Genomic DNA, 19,963 nt, shown 5'->3' with positions numbered 1-19,963 from the left:
AGGAGACAGAATTAGAGTTTAGGGTTAGTTGAACTGGTTAGTTTAGTGCAGGAGAACATACCCAGCCTAGGAGACAAAGTTGAGCTTTACAAAGAAGGGAAGCAGTGCTCACCTTGGTGAGTGACAAGTGAGAGAGAAACCAGATTGTTACTAAAGCAAACAGAAGATGGGATGATGGATCACATGGCCTGTGATGTCTCTCTTAACTGAGATAATGAGGAATGTCATTTTGCTATCAGAGTGGTTAGATTTTCAGAACTGGCTGCTTGCCTTGCAACTGGATGGCTTTGCTGTCCTAAGCAGGTATTTCAGCATTATCACTTTCATTGCAGTTTAGCCATCAAGCTTTCAAACAACAAGGAGGAGGTTAAGGATGCCCTTATGCACTAATTTGAGCTGGTCAAATCAGGGCTTCTGTGGTCTCACCTTCTCCTCCAGCTCCTGCTTCATCTCATTTAATGCCCTGGCATTTGTACAAATGTGTAGTAAATCAATTCAGAGAGAAAAGTAACTATGAAATTAAGAAATTAGTTTTTCTAGACAAGTCTTCCTTGAATCATCTCACCATATTGTCAGATAAATGCCAGTGCTCACTCAAGGGATGGAACAAAAACATCCAGGAAACAGTTACCACAAATTAATTCAAACTGAATGATAACATGTGCAGAAAATAAAAACCTTTGGCAAGGTGCATTTTGATGAAATAAAGGACAGCAGGTTTCATTTGAAATAAGGTTAAGGTATATTATGAGTGGTTTGCATTCTTTTCTTCACCCAAGTGTTTTTAAAGATATGGTACTACATATCTTTGGATGATTAGGTAAAAATGCACTGATTTTTTTTTTTTTTTTTTTTTTTTTTTTTGCATCAGTTTTTCATACTAGATTACCTCCCAGTAACTTGCTAACATAGTGCAGACAATGTCAGGGTCATTTCCTATCCCTTAGTCAGGGCCCATGTATCTAATATGTTTTTCAGAGAGTCCAAAGAATAAGAGCATGCCCTCACTGAAGAGTGATGGTGTAGTTCTACAGGAGTTCAGAAAGAAGGCTGGTAGTAGTCAACAAGGCTTTTTACACAGGAAAATACAGAAGTGAAATCTTGAATCACAGAGGAGATTTTTGTTTGTTGGCTTGCTTTAAAATAAAGCCATGTGTGTTCCTGAATAGTGACCATGCACAGCTGAAACAGGTGCTTTTTTTTTATTGTGTTTGAATGAAGTTTTACATTTGCTAGCAAACATATAAAAGCCCTATTTTTCTGCCTAAAACCACCAGACTTATGTACTAAGACCTTTTTCCTCCCTCATGAGATTGCTTGCACACCTCAGCACTACGTCACAGGCAGGGAATTACAAGGCTGTTTATTTTACCTTTCACTCCACAATTACTCAACCATCTTCAGGAACAGCATTGTCTCTTTCAGAAATCAAAATCCATCCACTGCTTTCCAGATCTAAACCATAATTACTGGAGATATTTTTAGGTTTAAGTCTCATCTTCCTATTCAGCTTGACGATACCTTAATTACATCCTGACATGGTGCAGGAATCAACAGCAGCAGGCTAAATTGTGGCATTAAGTTGTAGTCCTTTCTCAGGCATGTGTGGGTGTTCATGCTGCTGGTGTAAGGAATTGTACCTTCCAGAGAGCCCCTCTCTGGCTTGCACAGGGAAATAAAACCTCTCATCTTCACCAATTGCTCTCTGCCTTATGGAGCACAGTGCAGGCAGACTGAGCACTTGCTTAAAAGACCACTGAAAAGATTACTTGTATAATCTATAAATTATGTTTCACTTTCTGCTCTTGTGCATACTTGGCTCTGAAAAATTTATCTTCACATATGGGCTAATGTTAAGACCGAATTCAAATATGCCCTTAAAGTGTTGCATTTCCACATTTTCAGTACCACACATGTATCATACAGCAGTCAAAAACTGCCTTGTGAATTTCAGAGCATGAAAGATTGACAATAGATTTTCTTTTTTTTCCTGTAACTTAGACTTGGGACACTCTTTCATTTTCTGTCTATATCTGCCATCTACTTTCCTGTCCCTCCATGGGGGTCTCCTACTGCAGTGGTTTTCTGTCTGTCCTTAAGAGAAGTAGATGCTTAACCTTACTCTGACAAAGCTATAAATAAGCACTGGGAGGATCAAGTGTGGTGCTGCAGCTGTATCCTCTCCAGCATTCCACTCTGGCACATTCTCAGTGCCTCCATGACCTGCTTTATCAAAAAATGAGATTCTTGTGCTACCTCTAGAGTGGACATCTGTGACTGTGCTGCTGTTACAGCCACAGGCTCCCTCCAACATGAATTGCAGGCTGAGGTTCGCAGAAATTTGTTAAACATTAAGTATACAGGGCACTGGAGAGAGTAGATGGTGCATGTGGCATAAATATTTATTGGAATATTTTCTCTAAGTCTTAAGTAGCAATTAATTACATCAAACCCAAAGGAATAAGCTTTAATGGGAAGAAAATATTCACAGCTGGTTTTGAAGCAGTGGATTATGAAGAGATATCTCAGGAAGATTCATTAATTCAGTCCAGCCATTAAAATAGGGATAGTCTCTAAAATATCAAGAACCATAAATCCACCAAGTCATTTGAGATAAGCACCTTCTGAAGAATAATTTGGACTAAATTTCAAATTCATTACTGCTAAAAATGCTATAAGGAGAGCAGTATAACACATCCTTCTGACAACATACACAGTGTACCTAAAAGAGAATTGTGGCTGGGCTGGGGAAACAAGGGAGAGTCATGTCAGGACCTTATTTAGGTGAATTTGAGTGACTTACAGGAGATGCACTGAATTGTCTGCTTTTGGAAACACTCCATTACAGCCTGCAAGAAGAGTGGTTGGAAACCTCATGTCACGTTAGATAGCAGTTGTGCAGCTCACAGAAGAGGTTTTTACATGGAAACTGAAAGGAGTAACGTGGCTTTTGTGGCCATCCCAATGAAAATATAGGGCAAGAATGGGAAAAAGACTTCCTCCACTCACAGCTGGAGATGGAAATTGCCCTTCTCTAATCATGCAAAGGACCATACAACAGAAGGAAGGCTCAGACCTCATTTCAAGTTGATGTTTCCCCAACCTGCCTTGCATCCTGTTGTAATTTTGGGCAGAGAAACTGTCAGTAGAGTGCCATGGTCCTACTTTGACAGAAATGGATTTTTTGATGGTAGCCTGATCTGACTTTGGTGAGATAAGGAAGGTACTGCTGTATCCCACTGAGGGATTGCTGTCATGAAGCCTTTGGAGTTATTTGCAGTACAGAAGATGGGCCTGAGCTGCTTCATACTGTGAGGTTACCACTGTGTGCAGGGCTGGAGGTAATTTTCTTCACCATGGCTGGTGTAGGCCTTTTCTGCATGTCTGTATTTCTGCTGAACACAGGGAATGAATAGAGAGATGCCTTTGCTATTCCTGAACAGGGCTTGTGTACTGCCCCCACCAGTGAGTTCACTGGGGGCACAGCAGGCTGGGATAGCAGACCCCAGCTGGCCCAGGGGAAGTTCCATAGATGTGACATTGTGCTCAACACAGAAAGCAGAGGGGACAAGGAGAAAAAGGGGGACAGAAAACCTATATAATACTGCTGCCTCACATTTTCATTCATTCAAATCCTTTTGCAAGTAGCTACAGGGCATATCTAGTACTTCCAAAGTCATATTTTAATTTCTACATTTCACAGTTGGTTCCTTTGCCAGAATCATTTTGGCAAGCATGGAAATTCATGCAAGACAAGCATTGCATCCAAATGCTAATGGACAATTAGCTCTGTCTTCCAGAAACTTTTTTTTTTAATTCTGAGTCACTATCAGGCTGTTTCAAACACCTCATATAAGACATCTTTCAGATCAAGATCCTCTTTAACCATTTAAATATAAAAGGTCAGATTTTACTGTGCATGGAGGAAAGAACTACATCTCTTATACCATTCCCTATTTCCTATCTACTAAAAATGTGTACTCTGCATATTAGTGATAACTGCTAATGACCCCAAAAAAAAGTGATGAGAGCCAATGGCAGTGAAAATAAATCACCAGAATTTGTTAACTAGAGGAAAGGAAATTGTAATCTAAAAACAAATACCCATAACAGAAAAGCAACAGCTGGTAATTTTCAGTTTCCTTATTTCTTATAATATTGCAGATCTTCACAAAAATATGTCAGTCCTTAAATCATTTATACTATATACACTATATATACACTTCTTCAGTAGATACTTATCTGTATGCTTAGGAAAAGGAAACACTTCAGAAGTTACCTGATTTCGTTCTTCCATCCCAAGACAACACACCAATTTAATAGCAAGGCATGAAACAAAATCCTGCCTGCTTCCCAAACTTACTCCAAGGAGGAGTAATAGTAGGTAAAATAATTGTAGTGATTAAAAAAATGTGGGAGAACACTCTGAAGGAACATTCTGAAGATTATTACCTGAAAACCCACACATTTCAGCTAGCAGTTTGTTAATGGTTGAGATCTGTCTTTCCCAGAAATTATAAGAAAGTGTCTTTTCCATTACATGGTTTATAATGGCAGTGTCACGTGCCTCACTGCTCTGCATGTAGGCATTTTAAAACCTCCTATAAAACCAGAAGGAAGATGAATGAAGATGGCACGTTGAGCATTATGAAACCATATGCAAAAGAAAGCCATGTGCACATTCCTGCTTCAGATAATCCTCATTTCCTCTTCATTAGTGTCTGTGTGACTGCACAGTTATATATGTAATAGCTGAGAAATCTGTGAGTGTGCCTGAGTGGGTGCAGGAGCCGTGTGCCCCCAGGCAGGGTGTCTGCTTGCTCTGCTGCAGCTGATTGCTCTGAGCTCCTCCTGAGTGAAATGAGCAGTTGTTTATCACACAGATAAACACAGAGGCCCCATGACAGTGTGAGAACTTGAGGAACATTCCATGGTGGATGTTCTTCTGCGCAGCTTTGTGCGCTTAGCATGAACATTAGCTTCCACTGTGGGTAGCACCTAACTGCAGCTGAGTGTTTTGCCACGAGTGTTCTCCAAAGAGCTTCTGTCAGGACCTTGTACACACAAAAGGTGTGTCCAGCCCTGTGAACTAAAAGATGCACTGCAGCTGTCCATACAACATCTATAAGTTTGAGAACAAACAGAACTCACCACACATTTCAGTGTGAAATGACCACAAACACCACTCCTTATAGAGTACTGCAGGAATCTAGCACAGGCTGAGATTTCCAGCTCATTTTCCAAAAAGATCCAATCCAATCCTCAAGTAGATGCCAAGATTCCTCATCTCTTTGGTCTTCTGCAAAGAGACTGGGAAGTTCCAGTCTAAAGACCAGCCTTTAATCATCACTGTAGTTCCCCTTTCTGTAGTATTAGTCCAGACCTGCAGATTTAGGATGACCATGAAGAAGGCAGATATTTTCCTGGTTGTCTAGGGAAGGAAGTTCAGACCAGAATACCTTTCTGATTCCCATCTTTACTATTTCAGATACAAGAAATTGAAAGCTAGAAGATTCTTGTTTTATTCCAGTGGTTTGCTCTAAACCCCTCAGAAGTGTTATTCAGGTATTTTTTCCTCCAACTGTGTATGCAACTAAGTACGTAGAACAAACAACTATTTTTTTTTTAATTGCAGAGCCTAAAAATGGTAATGATAAAGCTGATAATATGACTGACTCATGGACAGATTTTTATTTCTGTCAGCTGCTATGTAATTTAGTAGAAAAACATCTATGATTACAGCAGCTCTGTGGTGTGGTTCTGGGAATGCAGAGCTTGTGAGAATGGATGAGTGTGCAGAAGTACAGGTACTTCTGCCTGACACACAGGGATTAGGAATGAATTCGATAATTCTGATGTTATGGCCACCTCCTCCAGATTGCAGCAGATGTTTAATTGAGATATTCCATGCTCTTTTTAACTGACAGTATGCAAATGTGGGTAGCCATAGTTTTTAAGTAATTTTTCTAGGTATATGGGAAGAATTAGTATCAAATCCACCAAAGTTAATTTTCCCAGTTAAAATCACTTTATTTACTGTGAGAACTTAAAGAATTTCTCCCTTTACTTCTTGAACAGTATATTTGAGTAAGCTGAGTCCTTCCAGAGCAACACATCCACCCTGCACTCTTTTTGGTTTTTTTAGTTCCCTCCAAGTGCTTGAAGAACTCTGTGAGAGGCGATTATTTAGCGTTACTATTTCATACTGGATTCAGGAACTCAGTAAAACTGACCTCAACTGAGGAACAAGCTCAACTGAGGAACAATGTACAAAAATATATGTCATTAGGCAAAACATTCTCCCCAAGCAGCTGTGGGTTTCTGAGAATAAAAATAATTTGACAAACTAGTTGAATTATATTTAAATTACTTTGATTTTTTTTTTAAAGAATTGAGAGAACACCTAGGATTACAGCCTCGGTAAAAATGCATTATTAGAGTTTCTGGTTGCCTGTTTACCAACAGAAATAATTTCAGACTCAAGTGAAATAGTCACTTACAAGATGATATCTGTCTAATTTGACAACAGGCCTGATGTTCCAGAGCCAGAGTTCCTACAGGTTTCATAAATACAGATGAAACTGAGAAATTTTAAGGGTGTGAACTCAAGCCTTCCTTATATAACAGAGAAACCAGAGAGAGCTACACTTTATTAAAGTCTACTGAGAGGAAAGTGGCAGAGCTTACATGTCAACAGGCTGAAAAGTTAACCTAAGATACCAATACATAGATAAGCAGACTTTTCTAATCTCAGCAGTCAGACAGCCAACTGTTTTCCAGACTGATTCATAAGCACAAGAACCTGTACCATTCCTTCTTTTTCAAGTAATCTTGCTGCCTCAGAGCTCTGCCAATTTATAACCTGTCTAACAGCCGGGGCAGAGCTGCCCTGCAATTTGTAGAGCATGCATGAGCACACAGATGCTGTGCACATCTACTGCAGCAGAAACAGGGGTCAGTCCCAAAAGGTTTGGTTAAAAATGACAGAAACCATCACTGTCACCAAACTATCCATCACAAAGCTGTAATTCCTGTTGCTTGTAACAGTGGTCAGCAGTAGCTGGATATTTTGTATACTGAATGCAAATTATCTTAATGGAAGGGTGAAACAATCCTTTTCAAGGGGAAAGAACATGATGGTCTTGGTTTAAAAATGTAATTTTATGAGGCAGGAAGGAAGAAGAAGGACTGGGGCCAGGATGGGCCTGGTGAAGAAAAGGAAGAGCTGAGGAAATTATCCAGATCAGTTATATTTTACAGTCCTAATTTCTTAGAGTGTATAATGGTGCATATTTATCAAACAACTGAGCTCAATCAAAAGCTATCATCAGACCTGCGTGCTTCCTTCCTTAATTCTCACTCCATCCTCTGAAAAGCAGAAAATTTACAGAATTATCTGCTTTTAGTAAAGAATGTTTTAATCAGAGAAGACACGGGGCCTTTTTTCATCTAGAGACAACAGTTTCTGATCTACTGGATACAGTCCTGAAATTTCTTCACAGAAAGCTTTGAGTAGAGATTTATCAGGAAGAGTTTCATAAGGTGTGACAACCATGGAGCTGCTGGTTTTCCCTGCTGCCCTGCAAAGTGCCACCTCCTCATTCCTTCTTCCCCCAGTGTAGTACAGAACAAAAGGCACCTAAGCCTGGGAGACTGCAAAATACAGCAGACCTACCCCACTGTGTGAAAAACAGAGCAAAAATGAGATACATGGTCTGAACTATTATGCATACTAACATTTTACTTAAAAAGATGGGGGGGAACATATTGTGTCTTATAATGAAGTGATAAGTATAAGTAGAGTCGTGGAGGCAAGTAAGGAAGAACTAACTCGGTTTGAAAACTCAAAACCAAACAGACTGTTCCAGACACTGGTGTTTTAGCTGCTGATCTGACAGCCTGTATCCAGTTGTGAAATGCACAATTGACTCTATCTGCACTTACACCTTGCTGCACTTACACCTTGCTAATACCTGCTCACCCTGACACCCCAGAGACACGGGGCAGGCGGATCAATCTCACAGTCATGCTGTGGAGTATTTTCACTTGACATCTTTGTTTAGCAAAATCATTTGCATTTTTTAATTAGGCTTAGCCACATTGACTTCCTCATCTTTCTCAAGTACTGAAAAATCCTGTAGAGCACCACAGAACAGTTTGCTGTGCACAGATAAGCAGAATGGATTTAAGTACTTATAACGCTTTAATCTCGTTTTGTGCTTCTACGTGTCGTACAAATGTCTTTGAGAAAAATAATTGATTTTTATAGTAGTTTAGAGCAATGCTGTACCAAATAAAAGTATCTAGGTGTGTTCAAGAAAACATTAAGCAAATACTCAATTGCTCCAGAAATCTGAGCATTCATTTAGTAATGTACCATCAATGTTCTCTTTTCTGTAACTTAAACATCATAATTTCCTTTGCTTCAGTTGCTTATAGAATTAAAGAATTCATCTGTTTAGCTTTGTAGACTGCAGGCAGTTGTATTTATTGGCTTACCAAAACTAGCATGGGCAGTGACTGCCAAGACAATCAGAGTTTGAGGCTAGAGGGAGTCAGTGTTTCACCTTGGTATCATTGTTAAATAGCTTAGCTTTAGAAACCATTCTTTGGTGCGTTTGGGACAATTCTTAGCCAGTGATGGTTTCAGTCATTTTAAACAAAACCTTTTGGGACTGAACTCTGTTTCTACTGAGTTATTTAGCAGAGTCTGGCCTATAATTAACCACAACAATTAAAGCCTTATTGCATCATTGCATTTTGGCAATTTAAAGTTTCAACCATTTCTATGACTATTTTCCCTGGAAGTGTCTAAAATTCAAAGGTACATTTTATAAACTTTTGTCTTTTTCTTTTTGGAGCAGCCTGGTCACTGATGCATTGTTGCAGACTGTGCTTGTATTTCAGTAACAGGCCCACCTGGCTGAGCAAGAGGTCAGAGGAAGCAGGAAAAGGATAAAGGTGTAGGACTGGCTCCCGAGCAACCCACAAACCGATTTTAGGTTATTATTCTGCTCATGAACAAATTCTCCTTTAAAATAACACATCCTGCAACAGTGTGATGGAACCATAAGTTTTCCATACCAACAATTTTCAAATACAGGAAATGGAAAAAGTCAAGATTAACTTGAACAAAGCTAAATTATTATATCAATTATGGTTTATTGGTTTATATTTATCTTTTTTTATTTGGACTGGCCTTGAAATCAGATCTGTTAACTGTCACAGTTATATTATCTAGACCTCTGAGATTCTGTTTAACATGTAAATGGATACAGAAAGAAAGAAAATAAATAAGCATAATAAGACCTAGCAAAAAAATCAAGAAGATTAATGCCAGCATATAAGGTTTTACAGAAATGTACATTAACTCTTTAGTCTTGCACAAGCAGTATTACTTTCTATTTGTTCTGCAGTAAAAACTCCTTTTGATGACAGTCTATAAATAAAAGTGGCAACAGAAAAATAAATTAACTTGTAATGGTAATGAGAGACAAGCAAAGGGTAGAAATATCAGGCTGGCTATTGCTCCTGGCCTTGATAGGTGCAAAATAATTTCTGTGAACGAAGTTTTATACCCAACCTGAGCATATTCACTGGGGCAGTCACAGAGTGGTTGATAAGATTCCCATCAAATGCAGTGAATTTGCCCAAGAGCCCAAATGTCTGAAGATACAATGGAGGGAGGCTTCCCAAAGCCTGAGTCACAGGGAAAACCTGACAGAAGCTTTTCAGCACATGAATCAGAACTAAATTGTAGAATTTATACTTTGAGTTGGAGCCATAGAGGCCTTGAGTATCAGTAATGAAAGTTTTCTTTTAGTAAATAATTGTGGTGAAGTGACCAAAGCCATAAGCTTCCAAAAAAAGTTTGCAATCAGCCTCCTTTCACACAAGTCCTACCAGACCTAGATGATAAAAAAATTCATAGGATCTTCAAAACTATTTTTCTGTGTCCCTTGTGAGCTAATGGATGATCTTATGTGACATTTTAGAATATTTATTTCAAAACTGTCATTTCACGGCTATTTGGGTTTTTTTTATCTTTCTAAAAAAAAAGGGGTACTTGAAACTCTATTGTGATTACAAGATTTAAGAAGATGCAATTTTAAAGAACAGAGAGGTCAATGGTTTGGGGACCTTACAGGCAGTACACTAGATATATCTGCACACACATTTATATCTATATATCACAAGAAATCCAAGAGGTTTTATTTAGCCATCATATTAGTATAAATAAGAAAAGTGAAAATAAATGCAAAGTTCTGTTTGGGAGCTTTGCAGATCAGCATTTTTCTAACCATCAAAACAAATGCTCCTGTCACACAAACTGGCTGTATGGATACAATCTGCTGGAAAAGGCATTTTATGCCATCCTAATATAAGTCAAAAATATATGAGTGATTCTGGTCATTTTCAAAGAGACAAAGCTCACAGCAGTTTCTGGACAAAATCTGGCATGTTGCCACTCCTTTGATATTTTCTGTGGGTTACAGTTTACTTTGGCTCACAAGTACAGGGTAAAACAATATTTTTTCCTCGGGCTTTCACTGACTTCAGCTCCTGAGGGAGCCCATCATGCAGCTGTATATTCTCTGGAATAGTCACCATTCCAATGAACAATGCCTTGGAGCAGCTCTATTCTGTTATTGTGCTGTGGGGAAATTACAGTGATCTAATCTTTTTAAAGCCAGGAGACTCAGACTTAGGTCTAATAGAAGTTTAGAGCAACTGTATTGTTTTTCTACTTTGCAGAGATTAAATTACGATGAGAATAGGTTCAGAATTCCAAATCTGCCATCCTATCACAGAGTTATTGCTAAGAGCAGAAATTATTGTGGTCAAAGATTCCATTAAATCCTTAAAACAACTGTCGCAGCAATTACAACTGATGTAAAATTCAATCACCCTCTTCAAAACTGTACCTTCACAGTCCTACATTTCAAAAGGGTTTAGAATAATAGTGTATAAGAAACAACACACACCCTGAGAATAACCAATACCTGCCCGAAATATGGAGGAGAAACAACATGGAAGTAAAATTCCAAGCCTTTAGTATTTCAAAGGATAGTGCTAAATAATAATCAGAACATCACTGCACTGGTGTAAGATGCATGTCGCTCACCAGCAGCAAGGTGAGATGCAAAGAAGCACAGCAGGGTGCATGTTAATTTAAAAGTGACATTGGGACAGCTGCATATCTGGTCACCCAAACCAGGACAGAGAGGACACAGCTGGCTGTCCTGACATACAGCTGCCTTCTGCTCCTGCCACTGCACTCTGGTCAGCAACAGCTGGCAATATTGAAAGGGAACAAAATCACTGCCGAGGGCAGGGGGAAGCTCTGACTGCAAGGGCAGCACAGTCTGACCTGCCTGTCCTGCTGTGCAGCTGCAGATGCTGCTGCAGTTCTCTGCCTGAGGACTGCATTCCTACCATCACTTTAACTGGTTTTTTACATAAAACTACCTTCAGTTCTGGGCTCAGCAGTTGCTCACCTTCTCATATCCCACAGCTGTATCCTGCACATCCTCAGGTTTAGGCATTTACACTGTTTTTTAACTTGGCACCCAGGAACTGCCTGCTGAGAACCAATTTCCCCTGAGATCTCTCCTGGGGCTACTTACCTTTTTCACTTCTGTTTGTAGGAAATTAGACATGAGTTTTATGGGCAGATAAAAGAGCAGTCCCAAACCAGTTGTTCCCTCTAAGTGCCTTATGAAGAGTCTGAATTGGCACCTGGCATGAGTTAACTCAGTGATGTGTCAGGAAAAGGATGGGAAAAGCAGAACAGCACAGACCTGGGAGATAAAAATTCTATAAGCTCATTTTCAAGACAGCATTTACATCCTGAAATACCAACCAGGACAGCACAGAACATGGAGAGTTCTACCCAGTTCTGGTGCAAATCCAAACACCTGCACAGACATTTAACCTCTGCTGAGGTGGATGGCACCAAACCCAGGCTGATGGTGACACCTGGGCCAAAGCTGGGGATCAGATGGATGGAGGCAGTGGTGGAGTGACAGGGACAAAACAGTTTGTGTCACCTGCATGTAGTCCTGCTACCACTTTAATAGTCTGTTTAACTGTGTTCTCCTAAGCCAGCTATTGATGGATTAGAAACTAAGAAACTGTACTTAGGAGTGTCCTTTAGGTTACAAAGTCATAGGCTCAAATGTTAGAAAATGGCAGATACACAGTGCTCTGATTCTACATATTTTTTCCCCTTTTTGCAGGCTTCCTGTTCACTGAATCAGGCAGCAGTTCTGCATTGCATAAATGTGGGCATATGAGGTAAAATTCAGGTTGCACAAGCCATCTGTAGAGAGTTCTCATTTTTGAGTCTTGTCTCTTCAGTTTATCTTTCTTTCTTTCAAAATAGATAGTGAAATTGGGAGAGTGGTATAGTGTAGATTTGACTTTATGAGGGGGGGAGAAAAGCCCACCTCCTGCAGTACTTCAAGCAGGTGTTGACCATAGTCCTTCACAGCACAGAACACACAACTGTGGCTCACTTTGATAACCAGGTTTACTATATCCTAAAGCCATTTTTCAGTGAGGAAAATATACTGTGTTTACATTACATCCTTAAATACTTTATAAAAAGAATTTATTAATATATAGTTCTTTTAAGAATTGAGCTGTTTACATAATTTCTACACCAACTCAAGAGCAGATTTCAGGACTCCACTGATCTACAGAATTTACCCTATGTATCTCCTACCAGTTATAAAAATTACCATGCAAAATACAGAAGAAAAAAAAGGAAAAAAAAGTTTCTCTATTTGCTTTTTATATGATCATGAAAAGTAATGACTTCTTCAAGAGCTCAGCAAATTAGTGATGATAACCTGGCTGGAACTATCTTAGTAGAAATGCTTGGAGGGTTTGATAAGAGGAAGGTTGGGGGTCAGACCCAAATCTGTGTTATTGATGTACAAGAATCTGCATAGTGCAAAAGGTGCTATTCACAGTGTGCCTGTGCATTAAATGCTTTCAGGACATGTAGCACCCTGCTTTGTTCTGCATTTCAGTGCTGTGGTATATGTTCACCAAAAGAACAGCACTCTTCTCTCTTGAGCAAATGGGACTTCTATACTTGGAAAAACTACTGAGCCAAAAGCAGATCCTGGCACCTACCCAGGAGGTTGTGGGTGACTATCTCACTGTGTAAAGCCTGAATTTGGGTGGTGGGTTGTTTCTTTTTTGTATTATGCAACACCATTTAAATTTTGTTGTTTTCTCCCTTCTAAATAAGTATTTCCTAAGGCAGAAAAAAAGGCAATATCTTGAAGTTTCTGTATGGCTTCCAGACAGAAACTCAGTGTAAGTGGAAAGCCAGACACACTTTGGAACTGAAAAGGTGTTTGTGGGAAGTCAAGGATGTGAAGAAATAAAGGAGTGGCTGGGAAAGGACTGACATTTAAAGATACTGTGATAAGGAGAAGGTTGGGTTACAGCTGATCTGAGCTGCAACTGATACAAAGAAAAAAAAAATCAGAATTAAATTGAGGTTAACAAATCCTGACCTGACCTTGGCTCTTCCTTCACAGTTTGTGCAGTGTTTCCATCCAAATTATTAATTGTTCTCTAGTGTTATTTTGCCTTGTTTTGATGGAGGTGTCCCTGATAATTACTAGAAGTTAATCAAGCAATCCAAGCTAATGAGAGCTTAAAACTTGTATTGTGTAAGAAGAAAACAGGGAGAGATTTTTCATAATAGATCATTTTCTCTTTGAGCACCACTGGTGAAGTACCTCCAACAAAAATATCCTCAGAGTGAACTTCCTAGAAGGAAGCAGTAGTGCAGAGCAGGCCAGAATGGAACTGTACAGGTAATTTGTGGTTACAGTACCTCCCCATCTCATCCTGCCTCCTGCTCACAGCAACGGGAAAAAGTAAATTAGTTCATCAGTGTCTTTCACCACTGTGAAACTTTTTGCTTTAAAATTGCCTGTAATTAAAACTGCAAAATCCACAGAACAGGAAATGCTAAAAGACTGCTTTGGCAGTGTAATAAATCAGTAGCAATGGAATTTGACAAGTGTATTTGGAAACTGGATTCAGTACTGCAGCAGGTTTTACAGTGCAAGTCCATTAGGTTCTGAAAATCAAGAAAGAAAGGAAAAGGGGAAGGAGGGAAGGAAGGAGGGAAGGAAGGAGGGAAGGAAGGAGGGAAGGAAGGAGGGAAGGAAGGAGGGAAGGAAGGAGGGAAGGAAGGAGGGAAGGAAGGAGGGAAGGAAGGAGGGAAGGAAGGAGGGAAGGAAGGAGGGAAGGAAGGAGGGAAGGAAGGAAGGAAGGAAGGAAGGAAGGAAGGAAGGAAGGAAGGAAGGAAGGAAGGAAGGAAGGAAGGAAGGAAGGAAGGAAGGAAGGAAGGAAGGAAGGAAGGAAGGAAGGAAGGAAGGAAGGAAGGAAGGAAGGAAGGAAGGAAGGAAGGAAGGAAGGAAGGAAGGAAGGAAGGAAGGAAGGAAGGAAGGAAGGAAGGAAGGAAGGAAGGACTTAAAGTACTAGCTATTCCTGCTTGTACTGAGGTTTCTTCTGTTGAGGCATTAGTGAGTTATGTGCCATGCACACGTGAACCAGAGATAATTTTTCTGGCTGCTTGGAGAGAGCCTGGCTTTAGGATGGCAGTCAGTGTCACTGGTAGCAGTGCCACAGTTCATCACAGCAAAGTCCTGAGCCATCATTCCATGGAGGCAGCAAAGAACAAACCAAGGTTTTCCAGAGAATCAGGTGTTTGGCTGAAGACACCAGTGCTCCTGTGCAGCTTTTTCACAGCACTCCTCAGTATCAGCCCTGCCTTCAGCATGGGGTGACCCTGCTGCAGAGGACCTGAAACCAGCCCCACAGCTTCCCACACTCCTGCCCTGGTGCCAAATTGATGGTTCCCTAAGCAAACACACCCACATGCACCTGCACACTCACAACTCATACCTCATACTGTTGTGGGCAAGTTTATGTGCAAATCAAGAGTGAAATTTTCTAATGCTTTTTGGCAACTACCTCTTGTTGATATGTGAAATGCCTACATGTGAAAACCCAGTAGAAAGTAAGAGAAGTGTTTGTCTAATCAACTGTAGCATGTTTAGGACATTACATAACCACCATACTATGTTGCTAGAGGATATTTTTACTATTTCATAGCTTAGACATTTTTATAACTATTTCTTAAAATAGTGGCATATCCTGATTGTTGTCATTATCAGGCACAGAAATATTTTTGCTAAAATTGTAAAAGGGCTAGAAAATATGTTTGTAAGTTCATGTGAAGATGACATTAAACTATTTAAAAGGGCAAAAAGCTTTCTTCTTCACTGGGTGGTTTTTGGTTTATAATGGGAGCACTGGCTGGATCTTTCCATCTGCTGTGCTGGCTGTTACTGCAGATGGTCATAATCTGTACATATGGCATGTGCATATATAAACTGAAATCAGGGCTGTCTTGGTGTAAAAGCAGGCACACAACAGGAGCTTGGGTGCCTGACACAACAGTGTTGGTGAAGGGGATAATTTAGAGTATTCTCATTTTCTATGGGATATGTACATGGAATTAGGGAAAGTATTTCCTCTTCACTGAAAAAGAAGCAAAAAACTCAAAATCACTCAGCTCTTTTATGTTAAATTTTGGATCTGCAATTTATTTGAAGTCAGGTGTTGGCTTCAGCTGCACCCTGAATTTGTGTTAGGTTTTGGGTTAAATGAGGACAACACCAAACTCTCATAAACTTCACAGTCAGCCTAGTTTTGGAGTCCCTGCTTCTAAATCAGAGTTGGAGGAGGAATTTTCTTATTAGAAAATGGCCTTCCAATAAGCATGCAATAAAAGAAAAGTCTTCAGAAATTAATTGGTCTTTAGATCTGAAGTTTCTGTTTAAGTTAATCTCACTACCATTAAATAGTCGCTGAAACTTATAATAATCAAAGAAGTGGCAAAAGCCCTTTTCATCAAAAGCAGAACTTTCTGGTGAAGCACTCACCAGGCAGTAAAACTCTTCTGCACCTGTGGTGCCCAGTTAGCAGTGCTAAAAACTTCCTGTTGAGTATTGCCTCACGAACCAAGTTTAAAAAATTACTTTCATAAAGTGTTAAACTTCTCATAGACATTCTGGAAAGTTAGGAGAAATACTCCAATACTTATATGGTGTGCAGAAAACTCTAAAAGCAACTCACAATTTCACTTACAAAACATTTAGCAACAAGTGCCTGAAACTAAGAAATCATTGGAAAAGCAAGACATGAAGAATTAATCAGATATATGATCAAATGTATTTTTAACATTTCCTCTACCTTTACTAATATCCTCTATATTACAGTTTATTTGCAACATTTGCTCATTCATCAGACAAACCAATTGTCAGCACAGATAAAGTCATAACTCTTATTCCATTTTTCCTCCTTTCTTAACATCTCTTCCCCTGTTCTCTTTACTAACGTTCCTACCTTTCTCATAGTAGGAAAAAGCTTCACAGATTCAGCTACAAGGCTAGAAAATGAAAATATAGTGACTTTTAAAGGGTTGCTGACTTTCTAATACAACTTTATAAAGTGCTTTTTCTTTTTTCTCTCTCACTACAGGTTTGTTTTGTGAATTTAGATGCCAACAGAGATGATTGCAGTGATGAGCAAGTGAAACAGGTAACTGCTTAGGTCTCAAAAACATTCACAATGGATCTCTTTGGGCCCACTAGGACTCTTCAGTAAAAAAACCAGAGTAAAACTCTATGAACTAATCAAAGCCAACCCTAGATTTTTAAGCATTACAGAGAGCAATGCATAAGGAACCAGAAATTGTCTCAACACTGGACTATGTTACATAGCACTTCTTATTCCTATCCCAGAAATTTGTAATGGATTGTTGCCGTCTGAATTCACAGCAGTTGTATGAGTAGATTTCTTGCTTTTTTCAGAGAAATTAACATGGACATGTCATACATCCATTTTCTTCAAATTTGGCATAATACTACATAAAAGAGTTTCTGGTATCCTGCTCTGCCACCAGCTTCTGATTTCTTTCTCTATCCTACTGCCAAAAAGCCCCTGAAAATCTTCCCCTAATCTAGGTCTTGTTCAGCTGAGCTGTCTTACTCATTCAAACTCCACATAGGTTGAGGAGGGGTCTAGATAAAACAGAACTAAATGTGTGTTTGATCTATTTAACTGAAAGTTACAAAGATAGGAAAAAAGAAATTTTTAAAAAGCAGTAAAAAACCCTGGTTATTTTACAAGCACTGAGACAAGCTACATCATTATGTGATATTTAAGACACCATTCCAGGGAAAAAAAAAAAAAAAAAAAAAAGGGCCTGGTATCACTTTTGTGCTTGTATCTTCCTTTATCAGTTTCTTTTATCATCCTGGCTTGGTGCCCATGTTTGACACACCAATACAGAAGCATGTAGTGAGTGAACACAGGTAGTATCTCCAGACAGTACCCAGGGAGTTTCTTGGTTAAACCATTTCAGTTCATTTGCTGGAAACACTTCTAGCTCACAGAACAACCAGTACTGGTACCTTGATGCCTCCTGCAAGTCATTTGTTAGCAGGAACAGTTTTTCTATGCTGTGTTCTGCATCCTGGATCTGTGAAGATTCTGTTGTCAAAAATAAATATGGCATCTTGCAGCAAAATGATTTTTCTGTTGAATCAGCAGGGTAACTGTGCAGAACAGCTTGAGAGGTTTTACTTTACTGAAGCCACAAAAGCACTGGTTGTTTTCTAAAATGTGGTGGTTTTATTGCTGTTTACGGTGTTTGTTGAGGAACAAAAGTTATAAGAGGAAACACCAAAAGTTTCTCCCTCAATCTTAGAACTAAACATCTGTTCTCAGTTTTCAGTGCAGGTAATAAAACTTCCCTGCTGGCACAGGTGCTGTGCATTCTTTTCCAAGAGGAAACTCCCTCATCCCCATTTCAGTGTATAATAAGCAGGTTTTTGTAAATTAGCATAGAGTGGCATGGAATTTTATGCAATACACTGGTGTGGTGAAAGCATTTCTTAAAATAATCTTGAAGATGTTAGCACATCTGGTTTTTGTATGAAATATATAACTATTTACTAGCAGGTACTTGATTTACTAATAGGTTCTGTTAGGATTTTGTGTTACTGATTTAACCTTGGAATGGGTTAAACTGGGGGGTTTTGTGTAAAATAATTATGCTTCCAGACTTCTTTTTTTTTTTTCCTGAAGAAAAGGTAAAGAGATGAAGTATATAAATAACTTCCTACCTAAGAAATCTGATAAAATGTGGCAATTTAGGCAGTAGAAAAATAGAAATACTTCAGGAAATGTTTGTGATAATAGAAAGGTTATAATTAAAAAAAAAAAAAAGATGAGAACTTTTTTATGCTACAGTGAAATATCTAAATGAATTGAAGCACTGAATTCAATTATATCACATAAAAATACTTAGTCTCATCTGGAGATCTGTTCCCTGAAAAGTGAATAGTTTCCTAATATTGATTTATTTTCTAAGCCAGAAAGTTTTATATCTAATTGAAGTCAAGGAGAAATAGCAGTACTGCAAGCTTAATATTTTGAGGATGAAAAGGAAAGAAAATGAAGTATTGTTGCCTTGGTTAGTAGCTAAAGCAGATGGCTGGGTGCCCAAATCTGCACTCCCTGAAGGGCTTTGCCACATGTTCTGCACTAACACCTGGGCCATGGTGGTGCAGAAAATTGAGGTGGTATTTCCTCTGCTCCTGCTCTAAGGGGTCAGCCTTGGTTCTCTGTTCACAGAGCAAGGGCACCAAGATCCTTTGCAGAGAGAGCTGCACTCTCAGCATAGGTATTGCCTTTTTGTTCTGGCCTTCTTACACAAAGGAGCACAAATGTCCCCTGCCCGTGCTGGGGGCAATACAGATCTCCTGTACAGCACCACTGATGCTGTGACTGTCACTGCTTTTGCCTCTAACAAATACATAACATATAGGGAGTGACTGTATCATTACAAATGGAAGGTCATGAAGGTACACAGTGTAAAAGAAAAGAAAGGCTCATTTCATGTATCTCCAATAGTTTTGCTGTTCCATGTTTAGCATTGCACCAATTTGGTTGGCAATTTCCAGGTAACTTCCACTGGTTTCTTACTAGTCATATGCCTGGAGGAAAACAGGAAGATTTGCCCTGTTCTCATTACCATGTCTACTGAAGCTTTTGTGTTTCAGGCCATGAGAGAGACAGTGTTTTCACAGATGCACCAATCCAATCAAGCTGTTTAGCATGTGACAATGTGAGGGATGGCAGATTGTCCTGCTGGACACTTGAGCAAAAGTTTATACTGTCATCCTTGTCTTGTCTGGTGTCTCAAAAGAAAGAATATGTGTTTTAATGCTACCAGTTCTATTCTTAATATACTTGAAGTAATGCTTTCAAGTGAGCTTTCTACAAGGATGCCTTTAAGTGATATTTCATTTTAATGAGTATAACTGTGCAACTCAGACTTTATCACCTGAGAGCAAAATGTCTGCTTCATACTACAGAAATTGATCAGCGTCTCACCCAGTCTCCCCAAACTGATCAGTTCGATGAACGTACAGCCTCCGAAGGAAAATGAAATAGTACTGCTGAGTGGATTGACATCAGGAAACCTTCAGGCCGGTTATGAGGTTCCCCAGGTAGGAGTCAAACTCAGCTTTAAGATCACATCACGCCTGTGAAGGATGGAATTTGGAAAATGGGAAAAAGGAACCTAAAAGCAAAGACGTGAGATCAATTTGAGATGAGTGGAAGTTGCAAACATACAAACAAGAGCCTCTATCAGACAGATTTAAGTGTGTGGTGCACAGCAGGGGGACACACACCATCTACACAAAAAGCTAAGAGATGCTGCTATTCCCCCTGGATCCTGCAGATCTGGGTTGCAGCTGGTAATGCTTTAAGCCACATTAGCACTTGATCCTTCAGAGGAGTCAGGCACTGGTGGCAGAGATGATGACTGATTCGTAAGCCCTGATTTCAAGAG

At 39.4% G+C, this 19,963-nt stretch overlaps 1 protein-coding gene across 19 annotated transcripts in view; it reads left to right on the top strand.

Moving 5' to 3' along the window:
* The window catches only part of SPHKAP (SPHK1 interactor, AKAP domain containing), a 66,129-nt gene that overhangs the window by 28,897 nt on the left and 17,269 nt on the right, over positions 1-19,963 (top strand). For all 19 annotated transcript variants that reach the window (XM_030279843.4, XM_072933113.1, XM_030279841.4 and 16 more), the window contains 2 exon segments: positions 16,579-16,638; positions 19,482-19,616. In XM_030279843.4, the coding sequence (XP_030135703.4) occupies positions 16,579-16,638; positions 19,482-19,616 (195 nt within the window).

The sequence above is a fragment of the Taeniopygia guttata genome, chromosome 9 (assembly GCF_048771995.1).
Source record: "Taeniopygia guttata chromosome 9, bTaeGut7.mat, whole genome shotgun sequence".
NCBI classification, from domain to species: Eukaryota; Metazoa; Chordata; class Aves; order Passeriformes; family Estrildidae; genus Taeniopygia; species Taeniopygia guttata.
The sequence above is the reverse complement of the archived record's forward strand: the minus strand, read 5'-3'. Positions and strand labels throughout refer to the sequence as shown.